The sequence below is a fragment of the Orcinus orca genome, chromosome 6, assembly GCF_937001465.1.
Source record: "Orcinus orca chromosome 6, mOrcOrc1.1, whole genome shotgun sequence".
Classification (NCBI taxonomy): Eukaryota; Metazoa; Chordata; class Mammalia; order Artiodactyla; family Delphinidae; genus Orcinus; species Orcinus orca.
In genome coordinates, this window is record NC_064564.1 from 6,880,699 (window position 1) to 6,898,950 (window position 18,252).

At 46.4% G+C, this 18,252-nt stretch overlaps 1 protein-coding gene across 6 annotated transcripts in view; it reads left to right on the forward strand.

The window, feature by feature from the left end:
* PALLD (palladin, cytoskeletal associated protein) overlaps nt 1-18,252 on the forward strand; it is a 276,660-nt gene that overhangs the window by 237,637 nt on the left and 20,771 nt on the right. For 4 of the 6 annotated variants that reach the window (XM_049711349.1, XM_004278660.3, XM_049711352.1 and 1 more), the window contains 5 exons: nt 8,694-8,829; nt 11,806-11,904; nt 12,687-12,737; nt 13,876-14,097; nt 17,814-17,963. In XM_049711349.1, coding sequence (XP_049567306.1) covers nt 8,694-8,829; nt 11,806-11,904; nt 12,687-12,737; nt 13,876-14,097; nt 17,814-17,963 — 658 coding nt within the window. The remainder of the gene's footprint in view (nt 1-8,693; nt 8,830-11,805; nt 11,905-12,686; nt 12,738-13,875; nt 14,098-17,813; nt 17,964-18,252) is intronic. The other 2 variants (XM_049711351.1, XM_049711350.1) reach the window with 1 other exon arrangement.

An 18,252-nucleotide genomic window follows, 5' to 3' on the forward strand; every position in this document is an offset into this window, starting at 1 on the left:
CTGGCTATTGTAAATAGTGCTGCAATGAACATTGTGGTACATGACTCTTTTTGAATTATGGTTTTCTCAGGGTATATGCCCAGTAGTGGGATTGCTGGGTCGAATGGTAGTTCTATTTTTAGTTTTTTAAGGAACATCCATACTGTTCTCCATGGTGGCTGTATCAATTTACTTTCCCACCAACAGTGCAAGAGGGTTCCCTTTTCTCCACACCCTCTCCAGCATTTGTTGTTTGTAGATTTTCTGATGACGCCCATTCTAACTGGTGTGAGGTGGTACCTCATTGTAGTTTTGATTTGCATTTCTCTAATAATTAGTCATGTTGAGCAGCTTTTCATGTGCTTCTTGGCCATCTGTATGTCTTCTTTGGAGAAATGTCTGTTTAGATCTTCTGCCCATTTTTGGATTGGATTGTTTGTTTTTTTAATATTGAGCTGCATGAGCTGTTTGTATATTTTGGAGATTAATCCTTCGTTCATTGAATCATTTGCAAATATTTTCTCCCCTTCTGAGGGTTGTCGTTTCGTCTTCTTTGTAGCTTCCTTTGCTTTGCAAAAGCGTTTAAGTTTCATTAGGTCCCATTTGTTTATTTCTGTTGTTATTTCCATTACTCCAGGAGGTAGATCAAAAAAGATCTTGCTGTGATTTATGTCAAAGTGTGTTCTTCCTATGTTTTCCTCTAAGAGTTTTATAGTATCCAGTCTTACATTTAGGTCTCTAATCCATTTTGAGTGTATTTTTGTGTATGGTATTAGGGAGTGTTCTAATTTCATTCTTTTACATGTAGCTGTCCAGTTTTCCCAGCACCACTTACTGAAGAGGCTGTCTTTTCTCCATTGTGTGTGCTTGCCTCCTTTGTCATAGATTAGTTGACCATAGGTGTGTGGGTTTATCTCTGGGCTTTCTATCCTGTTCCATTGATCTATATTTCTGTTTTCGTGCCAGTACCGTATTGTCTTGATTACCGTAGCTTTGTATTAGAGTCTGAAGTCAGGGAGTCTGATTCCTCCAGCTCCGTTTTTTTCCATCAATACTGCTTTGGCTATTCTGGGTCTTTTGTGTCTCCATACAAATTTTAAGATTTTTTGTTCTAGTTCTGTAAAAAATGCCATTAGTAATTTGATAGGGATTGCATTGAATCTGTAGATTGCTTTGGGTAGTATAGTCATTTTCACAATATTGATTCTTCTAATCCAAGAACATGGTATATCTCTCCATCTGTTTGTATCATCTTTAATTTCTATCATCAGTGTCTTATAGTTTTCTGCATACAGGTCTTCTGTCTCCCTAGGGAGGTTTATTCCTTGGCATTTTATTCTTTTTGTTGCAATGGTGAATGGGATTGTTTCCTTAATTTCTCTTTCTGATTTTTCGTTGTTAGTGTATAGGAATGCAAGAGATTACTGTGCATTAATTTTGCATTCTGCAACATTACCAGATTCATTGATTAGCTCTAGTAGTTTTCTGGTGGCATCTTTAGGATTCTCTACGTATAGTATCATCTGCACACAGTGAAAGTTTTACTTTTTCTTTTCCAATTTGTATTCCTTTTATTTCTTTTTCTTCTCTGATTGCTGTGGCTAGGACTTCCAAAAGTATGTTGAATAATAGTGGTGAGACAGGACATCCTTGTCTCGTTCCTGATCTTAGAGGAAATGCTTTCAGTTTTTCACCATTGAGAATGATGTTTGCTGTGGGTTTGTCGTATATGGCCTTTATTATGTTGAGGTAGGTTCCCTCTATGCTCACTTTCTGGAGAATTTTTATCATAAATGGCTGTTGAATTTTCTCAAAAGCCTTTTCTGTGTCTGTTGAGATGATCACGTTTGTTATTCTTCGATTTGTTAATATGGTGTATTACATTGATTGATTTGTGTATGTTGAATCCTTGCATTCCTGGCATAAATCTCATTTGATCATAGTGTATGATCCTGTTAATGTGTTGTTGGATTCTGTTTGCTAGTATTTTGTTGAGGATTTTTGCATCTATATTCATTAGTGATATTGGTCGGTAATTTTCTTTTTTTGTAGTATCTTTGTCTGGTTTTGGTATCAGGGTGATGGTGGCCTCATAGAATGAGTTTGGGAGTGTTTCTTCCTCTGCCATTTTTTGGAAGAGGTTGAGAAGGATGGGTGTTAGCTCTTCTCTAAATGTTTGATAAAATTCACCCGTGAAGCCATCTGGTCCTGGACTTTTGTTTGTTGGAAGATTTTTTTTTTTTTTTTTTTTTTTGCCATACGCGAGCCTCTCACTGTTGCAGCCTCTCCCGCCGCAAAGCGCAGGTTCCGGACGTGCAGGCTCAGCGGCCATGGCTCACGGGCCCAGCCGCTCCGTGGCACGTGGGATCCTCCCAGACCGGGGCACGAACCCGCGTCCCCTGCATTGGCAGGCGGAGCCCCAACCACTGCGCCATCAGGGAAGCCCTGTTGGAAGATTTTTTTTTTTTTGGAAGATTTTTAATCACAGTTTCAGTTTCATTGCTTGTGATTGGTCTGTTCATATTTTCTGTTTCTTCCTGGTTCAGTCTTGGAAGGTTATACCTTTCTAAGAATTTGGCCATTTTTTCCAGGTTGTCCATTGTATTGGCATAGAGTTGCTTGTAGTAGTCTCTTAGGATGCTTTATATTTCTGTGGTGTCTGTTGTAATTTCTCCTTTCTCATTTCTAATTTTATTGATTTGAGTTTTCTCCCTCTTTTTCTTGATGAGTCTGGCTAATGGTTTATCAATTTTGTTTATCTCCTCAAAGAAGCAGCTTTTCGTTTTATTGATCTTTGCTATTGTTTTCTTTGTTTCTGTTTCATTTATTTCTTGTCTGATCTTTATGATTTCTTTCCTTCTACTAACTTCGGGTTTTGTTTGTTCTGGTTCCTTCAGGTGTAAGGTTAGATTGTTTATTTGAGATTTTTCTTGGTTCTTGATGTAGGCTCGTATTGCTATAAACTTCCCTCTTAGAACTGCTTTTGTTGCATCCCATAGGTTTTGGATTGTTGTGTTTTCATTGTCACTTGTCTCTAGATAAGTTTTTTATTTCCTCTTTGATTTGCAGTGATCTCTTGGTTATTTAGTAACATATTGTTTAGCCTCCATGTGTTTGTGTTTTTTACGTTTTTTTCCCTGTAATTCATTTCTAATCTCATAAAGTGGTGGTCAGAAAAGATGCCTGATATGATTTCAGTTTTCTTAAAAATACTGAGGCTTGATTTGTGACCCAAGATGTGATCTATCCTGGATAATGTTCCATGCGTGCTTGAGAAGAAAGTGTAATCTGCTGTTTTCGGATGGAATGTCCTATAAATATCAATTAAACCTATCTGGTCTATTGTGTCATTTAAAGCTTGTGTTTCCTTTTTAATTTTCTGTCTGGATGATATATCCATTGGTGTAAGTGAAGTGTTAAAGTCCCCCACTGTTACTGTGTTACTGTCGATTTCCTCTTTGATAGCTGTTAGCAGTTGCCTTATGTATTGCAGTGCTCCTATGTTGGGTGCATATATATTTATAATTGTTATATCTTCTTCTTGGATTGATCCGTTGATCGTTATGTAGTGTCCTTCCTTGTTTCTTGTAACATTCTTTCTTTTAAAGTCTATTTTATCTGATATGAGTATTGCTACTCCAGCTTTCTTTTGATTTCCATTTGCATGGACTATGTTTTTCCATCCCCTCACTTTCAGTCTGTATGTGTCCCTAGGTCTGAAGTGGGTCTCTTGTAGACAGCATATATGTCTTGTTTTTGTATCCATTCAGCAAGCCTATGTCTTTTGGTTGGAGCATTTAATCCATTCACGTTTAAGGTAATTATCGATATATATGTTCCTATTACTATTTTCTTCATTGCTATGGGTTTGTTTTTGTCAGTCCTTTTCTTCTCTTGTGTTTCCCACTTAGAGAAGTTCCTTTAGCATTTGCTGTAGAGCTGGTTTGGTGGTGCTGAACTCTCTCAGCTTTTGCTTGTCTGTAAAGATTTTGATTTCTCCATCGAATCTGAATGAGATCCTTGCCGGGTAGAGTAATCTTGGTTGTAGCTTCTTCCCTTTTATCACTTTAAATATGTCATGCCACTCCCTTCTGGCTTGTAGAGTTTCTGCTGAGAAATCAGCTGTTAACCTTATGGGAGTTCCCTTATGTGTTATTTTTCGTTTTTCCCTAGCTGCTTTCAATAATTTTTCTTTGTCTATAATTTTTGCCAATTTGATAACTGTGGTTCTCGGCATGTTTCTCCTTGGGTTTATCCTGCCTGGGACTCTCTGCGCTTCCTGGACTTGGGTGGCTATTTCCTTTCCCATGATAGGGAAATTTTCAACTATAATCTTTTCAAATATTTTCTTGGGTCGTTTCTCTCTCTCTTCTCCTTCTGGAACCCCTATAATGCGAATGTTGTTGCGTTTAATGTTGTCCCAGAGGTCTCTTAGGCTGTCGTCAGTTCTTTTCCTTCTTTTTTCTCTCTTCCGTTCCACGGCAGTGAATTCCACCATTCTCTCTTCCAGGTCACTTATCCATTCTTCTGCCTCAGTTATTCTGCTATTAGTCCCTTCTAGTGTAGTTTTCATTTCAGTTATTGTGTTGTTCATCTCTGTTTGTTCTTTAATTCTTCTAGGTCTGTGTTAAACATTTCTTGCATCTTCTCGACCTTTGCCTCCATTCTTTTTCCGAGGTCCTGGATCATCTTCACTGTCATTATTCTGAATTCTTTTTCTGGAAGGTTGCCTATCTCCACCTCATTTAGTTGTTTTTCTAGGGTTTTATCTCGTTCCTTCATCTGGTACATAGCCCTCTGCCTTTTCATCTTGTCTGTCTGTGAATGTGGTTGTTGTTCCACAGGCTGCAGGACTGTAGTTCTTCTTGCTTCTGCTGTCTGCCCTCTGGTGGATGAGTCTGTCTAAGAGGCTTGTGCAAGTTTCCTGATGGGAGGGACTGGTGGTGGGTAGAGCTCACTGTTCCTCTGGTGGGCAGAGCTCAGTAGAACTTTAATCTGCTTGTCTGCTGTTGGGTGGCGCTAGGTTCCCTCCCTGTTGGTTGTTTGGCCTGAGGCAACCCAACACTGGCGTCTACCTGGGCTCTTTGGTGGGGCTAATGGCAGACTCTGGGAGGGCTCACGCCAAGGAGTACTTCCCAGCACTTCTGCTGCCAGTGTCCTTGTCCCCATGGTGAGCCACAGCCACCCCCCACCTCTGCAGGAGACCCTCCAACACTAGCAGGTAGGTCTGCTTCAGTCTCCTATGGGGTCACTGCTCCTTCCCCTGGGTCCCTATGCACACTACTTTGTGTGTGCCCTCCAAGAGAGGAGTCTCTGTTTCCCCCAGTCCTGTCGAAGTCCTGCAATCAAATCCCACTAGCCTTCAAAGTCTGATTCTCTAGGAATTCCTCCTCCCGTTGCCGGGCCTCCAGGTTGGGAAGCCTGATGTGGGGCTCAGAACCTTCACTCCAGTGGGTGGACTTGTGTGGTATAAGTGTTCTCCAGTCTCTGAGTCACCCACCCAGTGGTTATGGGATTTGATTTTACTGGGATTGCGCCCCTCCTACCGTCTCATTGTGGCTTCTCCTTTGTCTTTGGATGTGGGGTATCTTTTCTGGTGAGTTCCAGTGTCTTCCTGTCCATGATTGTTCGGCAGTTAGTTGTGATTCTGGTGCTCTCGCAAGAGGGAGTGAGAGCATGTCCTTCTAGTCGGCCATCTTGAACCAATCTCTCTCGGGCTCTTTTTTTTTTTTTTTTTTTTCTTGCGGTACGCGGGCCTCTCACTGCTGTGGCCTCTCCCGTTGCGGAGCACAGGCTCCGGACGCGCAGGCTCAGCGGCCATGGCTCACGGGCCCAGCCGCTCCGCGGCACGTGGGATCTTCCCGGACCGGGGCACGAACCCATGTCCCCTGCATTGGCAGGCGGACTCTCAACCACTGCGCCACCAGGGAAGCCCATCTCTCGTGCTCTTTTATACATTAATTTTTTTTTTTTGGCCACGCAGATTGCAGGATCTTTGTTCCCCGACCAGGGATTGAACCTGGGCGTCTTTGGCAGTGAAAGCACGGAGTCCTACACAGTGGATGCCAGGGAATTCCCTCTTTTATCCATTAATTTCTGAGATACACTCTTGGATGTGAGGGATTCCCACCTGACAGCATGTTGATTTTGCTCACTCTGCAGCTTTGTGAAGTTCAGTCTCCCTTCGATTTCGCTGAGTATGGGAAGAGGAGCATACGGAGGCTCTTCGTTTAAAAAGTTCTCCGGTGGCCAGACAGGCCAAGGACCTCCTACGTCATGTGCTCTGCGCTGCGTCTCTGAGCACGGACAGTGTTGACCTGGAACAGTCCGTTAAGGGAGGATGCTCTCGAGGTCGTTCAGTAGTCAAGCAAAAGAAGAAAACTTCCTGGGATTCGGCCTGGTTGAATCTGGAGGGTTTTACTTTCCACGTGCGCGTGTATATGGTTGAGCTGTTTTTATCCCCAGCGCCATGAGTTTTATTTAACATAGTCAGTGGTGTCACATTGAAGCTGGTGTAGACAGGACAGGATGCTTCTGCACGCGTGGGCTGAGCACAGGAGCGGTCAGCACATAAGACGCGTAGGGATGCCACTGGTTCCTGTGTGCTGAGTACGGGGTTTTGTGAACAGTTCTGGTTTGGGTAACAGTTTACGTTAAAGAGACGTTTTGATTTTTAACTGTACAAATCATTATGAAGGGAAAGCATCTCAGGACTTCCCTGGCGGTCCAGTATTTAGGACTTGGCCCTCTCACTTCCCAGGGCTCTGAGTTTGATCCCTGGTCGGGGAAGTAAGATCCCGCAGGCCATGCAAAAAAAGAAAAAAAAAATTTTTTTAGAGAAGGGAAAGCATCTGTTTGTCACCAGATGCTCTTTTTATTCCTGACGGGTTGCTCTTTGTTCATCAGAAGTTGGTGCCACGTTGGGGAGCAGACCACAGCCGTTTTACAACAGATTCCTTTTATAGGATAGCACTCCGTTGCCAAAACTTTGCGTCAAAAGTTTGTCACCGCTGTTCTTGCCGGGCGCCTCCCCTTTCCAAATGCTCCATCTTGGTTTCTGCCCTGATCTCAGATCTTCACCCTTACTGTGTGCTCAGTTTTTAATAAAGTTTCTTAGTGTTTTCTGAATTACGTTAATAATTAGTCCAAATGAGATACTCTCAGAAAAAAAGAAAAGGTTCCATATCAAACTAAGCGACAGCGCCGTGGCCTGGACCCCTCTCCCCGAGGTGCCTGGTGCCCCGTTGACCCCCGGGCTGGCTCTGGTGGCCCTCCCTGTGGTCACCCCGGTCCAGCTCCTCGTGGGCCCGCTTCTGTCACCTGGCCTCCCACCGGGTCCTCCGTCCCTCCCCTCTGCCGTCCCCACTGTAGAAGCTGATTTTTGCAGGAATCGTGACCTCAGTCTGCTCTACGTGTGTCCCTGGCCCCCAGAGCCGAGCAGGGCCCTGACCAGGGGGTCTGCGGGGGTGTGGGCAAGCTCTTGGGGGCTCTGCTCAGCATCCTGGGGTCCTCTTCACTCCCCCCGGCCTCCCTTGGCCAGTCCCTCCATGATCCGCCGCCCTGTAGGGTGGTCTCTGTCAACTGCCCCAGAGCCCCTCCTGCAGGCCCTGGTTTTCCCCATAATCCTGGGAGACCTGTGCCTTTAGTTCCCACATTTTGCACTTTACGGAGGAGGAGGTGGAAGCACGAGCCATTGGCTAACTGGCCCAGTCTTTCTGTAAAGGGCGATGCTGGCCTCTTCACCCTTTTTGCTGTGATGCCCACCTGCATCCCCACACCTCCCACCCGTGACTCTGCCCACCTGCATCCTCACACCTCCCCCCTGTGACCCTGCCCGCCTGCATCCTCACACGTCCCACCTGTGACCCTGCCCACCTGCATCCTCACACGTCCTACCTGTGACCCTGCCCACCTGCATCCTCACACCTCCCCCTGTGACTCCGCCCACCTGCATCCTCACACCTCCCCCCTGTGACCCTGCCCACCTGCATCCTCACACGTCCCACCTGAAAGTGTATTGTGTGCATTCTTCTCTAACTTGCTCTTTTTTAACCTTGACATTATATCTTTGAAATTTACCTTTGGTGATACGCATCCTTCTTTTCCACTGTTGGACGGTGTTCGTTTCTCACTCATCTTTACCCACAGCCCTGTGAGGGAGGAAGAAGTAAACTAGGCAGCACATGGCTTCAGTCCACCAGTCAGGCCTGCACCCTGCAGCCCAGCCAGACCAGGACAGAAGAGGAGGGCGGAGAGGGCAGGCTTCACGGTTGCTCAGGGCGGGCGGGGCACTGATGCAGAATGAACTGGCGGCAGAGGACCAGGGGGCTGAGTTGAGGGAAGGATGCAGAAGTCTGTTCTTCCTGAAACCCTCTGATGGTCTCATGTGGTGGTGGGTGTTGTTACACCTGTTTATGACACGTGCTGGGAAGCTTGCGCAAAGTCACAGACCTAACACGGTGGAAACCCAGGTCTGGGTATAAACAGTGGCACGTATTTGTTGCCGCTTCCCCGGCCTTGGCCCTCATCTCACCCCGGCGGGTGCGCCCTGGGTGTACGGACTTTCTCTGGGGACCGGTTCCCGTCAGTGTCACTGGTCCCACACCCAGGGGGACGGGCGTGGCCGTCAGGATGGGTGGTGCTGGGGCGGGGGGGGGGGGGGTGCGACCCTGACCCTGACCGTGACCCTGACCGCGCTGTGTGCTTGCCCACAGGGGATTTCCCAAGAAGGCCAGCAGAACTGCCCGCATCGCCTCGGACGAGGAGATCCAGGGCTCGAAGGATGCCGTCATCCAGGACCTGGAGCGGAAGTTGCGCTTCAAGGAGGACCTGCTGAACAACGGGCAGCCGGTACAGGGCGGGGTGTGCTGGGGTGGGCGGGGTCTGGAGCTGCCCCCGAGCCCTTCCCCCTCCCCCAGGCCTAGGGTCCCGAGTCGCGTCCTCACCGCTGGCCCGGTACCCCGAGCCCCCACGTTGCTCTGCGTGGTGAGGCTTGGGTCCGGGAAGTGGGGAGGGGAGAAGGCTGCTTTCTGCTGCCTCCTGTCATGGACCATTCCTGGGGCGTCACAGCAGGTTGGAGGGAAGGGAGGGAGGAAGGACTGAGGGTGAGGCCGGGGTAGGGCAGTGAGGACCTGCGACCTTACAGAGAAAAAGGAACAAATCCCGCTGGAGGGGTAGGCGTGGGGAGAGCCATGCCCCCCGGTGACCTGTCTCTGCCGGAAGCAGTGAATCGGAATTAAAGTTCCAGAAGCAGAATTTGGATTCCAGGCCCTGCAATGCTTCTGCACAAAAAGCATCTTTCCTTAGGAGACCATGGCTGGAGTCTAGAGTGTTAGGAGACACGGATTCCGTCACCTGAAAGAGGAGCCTTGCTTCCCATCCTCGTTCTAGTCTGTCAGGGCAGGACAGTTCAGCTCAAGGAGAAAATAGTAATTCTGTTTCAAGGCTGCAGAATTGTGAAGTCGACCAGAGTAGCTCTGGTGACAGTGTGGACAGATGTTTCCTCCAGTGGACCTAGTGTTTCCTTGCCAGTCTTTTTTGTTCGGTTTTGGGGGTTACTGACCCTTTTCTTATCACGTCAGAGTACTTCAAGGGGACAGGAAAAGCAAGTCTAGCAAAGGAGATCTCAGGTAGGGGAAAGGAGCCTTTTGTGCTTTATTATGGGGAAATTTGCCCAGCTCTTAAGTAGAAGCAGAAAAGGGCCTCTTTGTATAAAATCTCCCTCACACACCTTTTTCAGGAGAGAGAGTCTCTGTACTAATTAAGTTTTCTAGGAGTTGTAATTATCAAGCGTTGATGGATAAGAATGTGAGCACAGGCCGCATCTGCCCGGGAAGATGGTGACTAGAGGAGGGTGTTGGATGCTGGCTTTAATTATCAGGATCCTGACCTGAGCTCAGGAAGATTAAAATGCTAATGAGTTCCTGTGTTGGTGAGTGATGTCGAAGAGAAGATTTTCACCAAGGGAAAATACATTCTCCCTGAAATAAGTGGTTGCACGTGTAAGTGTACATATTCTGGAAGTTTGCCCTGGCTCTGTCAACCAGAGCCTTTGATAGATTAAAACAAATACTTAAGGGAACTTTTTCAATCCAGGTAAAGGCATCTCTCCAGGTTTTTTTTTTTTCTTTTTCTTTTTTTTTTGGTTGTTTGTTTAAATATTCCTTATGGACTAACTCTTGGTTAAAAAGTAAGACTTCTATAAGCCCTTACGTCATACTACGTGTATTTATTTTTGTTATATATATATCATGTGTCTCACGTATAAATATATATTTTTGGTATTTGTCTGTTTAGCAGTGAATGACATTTCCAGTATTTTCCATAGATTTCCACATTTGAGAGTTTAAAAAAGACAAGAAAAGTAAGGTTTCCTTTCTTAGAAAATGAGACCCTGAAATAGCTTTTTCCTGATGTTGCACATCATTCCATACTTATTTCTGGCTTCTTAGAGCTCGTCTGTCCAAACGGCGTAGTAGTTTAGAAACAAAGCTATGAAGTGACTTTGCTTCCTGGTGGGAGCAGGTACATCTGGTGGAGGCCTGGGTGTCACACGATGCTTCTGCTCCAAAGGGACGGGGTGGCATCGCTCCAGTCCTTGCTGGGATGCTGCTGTAGTCGTCCCTGCAGAGGTTAGGAAGGCTTTTAAGAGAGCATGTATTTAAAACTCTCTCTGAAAACTGAATTAATGATTTTTTAACACACGTGAGAAAATTAAACAGCACCTTACTGTACGAGACATTCCGTGCAGCAGACACTGCCCCTGCCTCTTCTCATCCTCGGCCCCTTCTTTACGAAATGAAATAAGTGGAACTTCAGGTCTTTTGTCGTCTGGCACTTGTCTTATTTCTCTTCCCGGTCTCCGCTGGGACTGGAACCAGCAATTGCTGGAAGTCAGCAGTTTACCCAACATATTTTCCTGATGAGATCGTTTCCAGTAGAATCTGTGTCTAGATTCACGAGTTTGGAAGTTTATCTGAAATAACTTGTGCAGGATTTTGGGGTTTTTTTTTTTGTTTTGGGGGGTTTTTTTGGATTCTGCCGTACTAGTTACTCTCTATCTTGAATCAAATGCGTGTTTTTAAAATGCCCCCGATGGGCCGATGGTCATATTAGAGCCAGCGCTCAAGAGCGGCCATCCGCCCAGCAGACAGAACACGAACGTGGACGTTTCTCTCGTGTTTGGCCCAAAGCGCCGGCCGGTCGGTGCAGAAGCCTCACCGCCCTCTTTGCAGACAGTCTCCCCAAGTAGGCTCGTGAGCCGTGGGTATCAGCTCAGCAGGCATCTTTCACGGCCCCTCTGCCAAGTCCACGTGTGTAGTCATCCTTTGTGGGTTATTGCATGTGCTTGTGTTCACCTCGGATACCCAGCCCCTGGGAAGTGCTGTCAAAGCAGAGAGGACCGTCACTGCCCGCTGGCCTGAAACTCCCTCATCAGGCAGTTCTGAAGCCTGTGGATGGCTATGAAAATAACATTTCCTGTAAAAAGAACATTTTGCTGTTTCAGTATCTTTTTTCTCTATGTTTATCGTCAGGGGTAAATATATGCCTCGTACTTTTAGGTGACTTCTCCCCTGTTGCTCAGTCTGTGCTCTGTCAGTTGGTGGCTCTCAGGATGGGTCATCCCACCTCCCAACCCAGGGTCAGGACCAGAAGGGCCGGGGAGAGCAGCTGAACAAGGGGAGGAGAGGACTCCTGTGCGTACGGGCGTCAAGGCGGAGAGGGAGCAGTTGCAGAGAACGGCCAGCGTGTTTGCTTTTTCAGCTCTTTTTCCTAAGGTGTGGCAGCATTGTGGTTTTTCTGATTTCTGTGACTTGCTTCGTCTAGAGGTTGACGTACGAGGAAAGGATGGCACGGCGGCTGCTGGGTGCCGACAGCGCGACCGTCTTCAACGTCCAGGAGCCTGAAGAGGAGGCGTCCAGCCAGGTACCCCGTTCCTCCTGGCTCCCCAGGGAAGCAGATTACCCTGTCCCCTCTCCCTGCCCTCCTTACGGACAGTCTTGGGGTCAGCTCTGTGGAGAGCAGAGGGCGGGTCAGAGGAAGGAGCATTGTCATCGGGTCAGCCTCCCAGCCAGCGTTTACTGAGCACGTACTGTGCTGAGTGAGTGATGGGATTTATTTCGGTTGATGACACCTGTTCGTTTTATCTTCTTATCGATTTGTTTCTCTCCTTTCAAGTATCTTTCTGTTTTTTCCTGTCCTGGGCTGTAATGCAGAATAGGTTTGTGTGGAGGAACATATGTTCACTGACATTGTCTGAAATCACTAGTGACTGTTTCCAATTATGTTCTTAATATCTCGTCCAGGTAAAATACCTATGTACAGAAAAGACTCTGTTTTCCTCCACGGATGTAGTTATAAAGCACTAATCAGCAGAGAACCTAAAATGCTAACATTTTGTTCCCCTGTTAACACCACAAAATAAGTCACTTCATGGATTTGATGTAAATAAACTGTTTTATAATCTCCACTGCTTCTGTTTGGAGTCTCCAGATGTAGTTCTGAGATAAAAGAAAGCTTTGTAACACAAGTTTAAAGGATCAAGTAAACTCTTTCTCGTGTCTCTTAAGAAATGGATCAGCCTTCAAAACCTGAAAGGTTCTCTGTGTTAAATATCGCTGCCACACAGCTTCGCTTAAGGCTGCAAATCTTGTGAGATTCTTGCTGTTCTGTACTGGGCTTCACTTCTTTTTTTTCTGCCATTACAGGACCCTGGGTCTCCTCATGCTTCTGTAGGGAGTCCTCTGGATGGTCAAAAGGTCACGCTTTCACCTTTCTTTTCTTCCCAGTCTTTCCCTGTATCTGTTTCTTCTGTTCTTCCTCGTTTACCTGTGTATATAGTTAACTGCCACACGTTAACTATAAGTACTCCGACCAGTGTCTATTTTCATTTAATATCAGATGGACAGAATTAACTGCGGTGTGATTTTCGTGTCATTTATTTACAAACTTGAATTTGATTCTGTCCTTTGTGGCTACTCTGAATTTTAAATTGTGAAAAGTTTCTCATTTGTTAAACCTTTGTAGGGGGAAAAAGAGCTAATTCTTAAACTGACTGATTTGATACTATTTAGACAAAACAACTTGTGTATTTTTTGCAGTTTTATTCATACTGTTGAATTTCTTCCTTCAAGGCAACAGACTGTTTTGTGAAGGTTGAGTACCTTAAGGGAAAACCTCGTTAAAACAACCTTTCATTTAATATTAAATAGAGAATATCTCATAATGGGCTGCCTTGTCTTTACTGTACTTTGTCAGCAAGAGATCTGCAGGCTCCCCCTTCACCACCAGAGGATGGTGACGGGGACTTTGCTCTGCTCCTGTGTTTTTCACCAAACATTTGACGGACCGTCAGTCCTCGGGAGGAGAATGGCTGCTCAGAGCTGCAGAGCTGAGGGAGAGCCCGAGGCTGTGTGGCGAGGGTTGTTAGGAGGGATTGTGGTACCATTTCTCCATCACTCGTTTGCTGGGAGACCGAGTGACCTTGCAGCTGCCCCCCGCCTGTGCGGCTGCCCTTCTGAGCAAGTGCCCCACCAGACGGAGGAAGCAGTGTGCCGTCATGTTTCCTGTTTATGAATGGTTTAGGAATGACTGTTGCCTTTTTCTTTCTTCTCCCCACCCCAAGAGAAGAGAGAAGGAAATTCATCTTCATAGTTGGTTTGGTTTTTTTTTGGATCATAGGACTTGAGGACAGTCTGAAATATCGTACATACTTACTTCCAGATGTTCTTTGTTTTATATGGAGTTGAATTGGGCACAGGCTCCTTTTTTTAGCTCTGTGGTAAAAACATCACTGTCTTCTGGGCGCCTTACTGGAGAGGGGATAAGACGTGGGCCTTGGGGGACTTGGTACCGCGTGGACCGAGGTCGGTGACGTGACCCTTCTCTCTGATTCAGGAGTACAAAGTCTCCAGCTGTGAGCAGAGGCTCATCAGTGAAATCGAGTACAGGCTGGAAAGGTCCCCTGTGGAGGAGTCAGGGGAAGAGGCTCCCTGTGGGGACGCGTCTGTGGAGAGTGGAGTGGCCCCATTCTTCGAGACGAAGCTGAAGCATTTCAAGATCTTTGAGGGGATGCCCGTGACCTTCACTTGCAGAGTGACCGGGAATCCAAAGCCAAAGGTGAGCTGCAACAAGGCTTCTTAAGAGTTGTGTTCCCCAAGGATGAGTTTGGCTCCCAGCATGCCACACGCCATTGCAGCGTTAGGGGGAACAGGTGCAGGCTAAGCTTCTCAGTACCCGTGATGTAAAACGCTCGAGTTCAGGGCCGTCCTCAGGAGGCACTGGAAACCAGCAAGGGTAGAAGAGTAGAACAGGACAGGACAGAATAGAATAGTAGAATAATGGACAAGGAGCCTTTCATAACCCACATCATTTACTCATACGATGTTGCCATTGTTACACCCAAATTGCAGACGACCGGGCTGAGCTCAGGGGGGTTAATGAACTTTCCCCGGGTCAGAAAGCTGTGAGTGGCCAGGCTTGAACTTGAATCCGCCCGTGCTCTGTACCAGACAGAGGAATAAAGCTACCACAGGTGATGGAAACTGCAGATCTTTAGTCTACAAAACCAAGGCCTCCTGTGTTTACAGAGGCGGTGGAAGCAGGAATACTGTGAGAAAGGGTCCTCCGAGAAGCTTCTGGTACCGAGGATGAGGCCGGCCTGGCCGGAGCCCTGTTCCTGCAAGCACGTGGGGATGCTGGAAGGAGGGAGGGTGGCCCTCTCTTTAAGGAGAGACTGGAATCACTGCTCACTGGCCCCGCAAAGTGGCAAACAGGACTACACTTTTCCCTAGAACTTGAGAGAAGAGAATAAAAGAGGCACCCATGAGAAGCTGAAACTCCAGATTCACACTCTCACAGGATACAGAGCCCAAAGCTGAGAAATTAATACGAAATTTAGTCCAGGATGTTTATAATCCTAAGGTTTCTGGCAGAAGCAAATTGCCCCATAAAAGACTTCCACGCTGGGGCCTGTCAGACATCTACAGGGCAGGAGGGGGAAAAAGTGAGTTCACAAGAAAAACTCACAGACCCTGCGAGCAAACAGGGTCCACAGCAAAAGAAACGGGAGAACAGAAGCCACGGTGCCACACAGGATAGAGCCGTCTTGAGGGGACTCCTCTGAAATTACTGTGTTTAAAGTGATGGAAACAATTCTAAAAGGAATAGACACTTTACTGAAAGAATAGGACCAGAGACAAGGCACACGTAAAATAAGCATGCAAAAATGAAAACTGTACTCCCTGAAATTAACATTTTAACAGGGGCTGGTGTGAAAGAGCTGGAATGAGACCGAGTGAGACAGGAGCAGGGGCCGGGCCGGGACCACACCTGAAACTGTGAGGGGCTCGTGCTCTGGGCTCCCTCCGTTGTTCTGTTCTCACAGTAAGGAAAGTTTTACCACCGTACTCTTTCCCTAAAACCGAATCCCAGCCCCACAGTCAGAAAAAGATAGACCAAAAAAATTAGCTTTGTATTTTCAGAGCCATTGCCACCTCCTAATGAGACTTCACAAATCAACTGTTGTTAGAGAACCCACGTCTGTATTATCTTGACATCATTGGATCATTGGTGTGTGTTCACAAACATATCAAATGCATGTATTAAAAATAAACATGCAGCTTATGAGTGGAACTCATAATTATATCATGAACTTCCAAAATAGTCACAAAAAGAACCCCACGTCCTTTTCCAGCCTTACTCAAGGCACGGTTACTGATGGGGTTCTAGGATCGCTGAATCCTGTTCTGAACGTCACGTTCGCCCGAGAGGCGGGCTTTTGTTTTAACGTGACTCTTGTTCTCCTACAACCTTGTATGTTTCACGGCCGTTAGGAGGTTGATTTTCCAGAGCTTTCTCCGGTTAGATGTTCTTCTGTTTTCCTGGCTGCCATTCTTTTTCTTCCCTCCCTGCTTTATTGAAACCTGTTTCTCCTGCACGTGTTCTAGCAATTACATTAGGATTGTTGGCGTATGGAATACTCATCGTGTTTAAAAATATATATTTTTTTAGCTTATGGGTTTTTTTTTTAATTTTTTTATTCTGCCCTTGACATGCTTGTTCCATTGAGATATGAGAAGATGGAAGAGAATTTCTAGTTCACCCTGTTTTCATCTCTTGTACCCTTCCTGCCCTGTGTTTTAGCAGTCTTGGTAAAGTTTTGGAACTGTCTCTTAATCTCATTTGAAAGTTGGATTCCAAGTACAATAGAGGTGAAAAATATGATTAAAGGAGAGAAATAGGGCTTCCCTGTTGGCGCAGCGGTTGAGAGTCCGTCTGCTGATGCAGGGGACACGAGTTCGTGCCCTGGTCCGGGAAGATCCCACATGCCGCGGAGCAGCTGGGCCCGTGAGCCATGGCCGCTGAGCCTGTGCTCCGCAACGGGAGAGGCCACAACAGTGAGAGGCCCGCATACTGCAAAAAAAAAAAAAAGGAGAAAAATATTCTAAAGAACTGGCATAGAGGCAAGAATGCAAAAGGGAGGAATTATGTACTAATCACAGCTTCTTTGTTCCATTGGAAATAATCCAACCACTAAGAGTATGATAATTACAAAGTATCACGCCTTATGTAACTTAACTTTTAGAACTGAAAGTTATTAGTCTATTTGATGGTGAACTTTTAGGTTCTGGAGATTAATAATATAGTTCCTATAAACGAACTGATTGAAAGCTAAGGGTAGGAAAAGCTGCAGCGGTCAGACCCTGATTGTTCTTGCACTTATCTCCTGCCGTCTGTTTGTAGCCGTTCCCTATCTTAGACATGGAGGTTTCAGGAAAGATCTTTCAGATTCAGAGGCTTTGACAGGGAGTGGAATTGGAAGGCCAGCTGTGGTCTCAACTGACATATTGATTTACATGCAGGAAGAATTTCATTTTAAAACTGCAGGCTCTGAACTAAGTTTCTTCTGTTGGGAATCAGGAATGCTTTTGGTTGCAAGGAACAAAAGTGACCACAAAGAACCTGCCATGGTTTGAAAAGGGAGGATGTATTTCCCTCCCGATGGCAAGCGTGGAGGGGCCAGTGCAGCGTCCTGGCTGTGTTAGGGCTGCCGGCTCTATGACCCAAACTGTGGCCCGTCTTCAGCTGTGCAGTTCATGATCAAGTCAGAAATAATAACCAAACCATGAGAGACCCACGGACCCAGGATCTTGCTTAGAGGTGAGGGAGGGAAGGACGACCCGTAGAAGAGCTCGTTTGACCATTTAGAATTTTCTTATTTAGTCAAGATTTTTACTTTATTTCTCACATTTAATTTTCCATCACCCCAAGTTAAAATGTTATTTGAAAATGATTATACATTTCAATACTACTGTGTTTTCTTTAACGTAGTGGAGCTGAGGAACTGTAACCCTCCGTCCTGTGCCCCTCGGCTGGGAATTAAAGTGATAGGGTTCCCCCATCACCCCCCTCACCTGCCCCAGCTCCTCACACCCTGTTCTGTTTGACACGATTCCAAGGAATCGCTGGGGTTTAGGTTCTGGTTTTGTTGTCTACAATAACCTTCTTACCTTTACAAGTAATACATTTTCATTCAGGACACTTGAAATAGAAGCAAAAAGCAAACTGGGCGCCAGTGCTGAAACCATCACTGTCCTTCATGTACATAGTGGATGAATGTAAATGCCTGCTTACAGACGTCTCTTTAAAAATAAAAAGCGGCTGTGTAATTTCTAAAACTGAGATAGAATTCAACTTGCTTGCCACCTACCCTTTTCCCTCAGAAGCCAAGGTCCTGCCCTGACGTCCTGCCTCACGCTTTAACTCGGGAGCTCGGGGCGGCCCGTGCCCCTCCACTCACAGGGCCTCACCTTCATCTCTGCCTTCCCCCTCAGACCTACTGGTTTAAAGATGGGAAGCAGATCTCTCCCAAGAACGATCACTACAGCATCCGGAGCGACCCTGACGGGACCTGCTCTCTGCATACCGCGGCCTCCACCCTGGACGATGACGGGAATTACACGATCATGGCTTCGAGCCCTCAGGTGGGGATGCGCGGTGGCCTCGGGCCTGTGCCCAGGGTGGTGGGGTTTCCCGGGCAGAGGAGCTGCTGCTTGGCTAACGGGGAGTCATGCCTCTTTGACTTGAAACTGTTTTCCCAGTTCTCCATCCAGCGTGTTTTCCCAGGATAGAAACATTCTTTCTTAATATTTATCTGTTCCGTGAGATGTTTGTCTACATGAATAATTCCGGTGCAGATGTGCATTCTTTCCATAAATATTATTGAGAGCCTGATATGTACACCTGTCATGTGGGTGATGGAGCTGCAGTGCT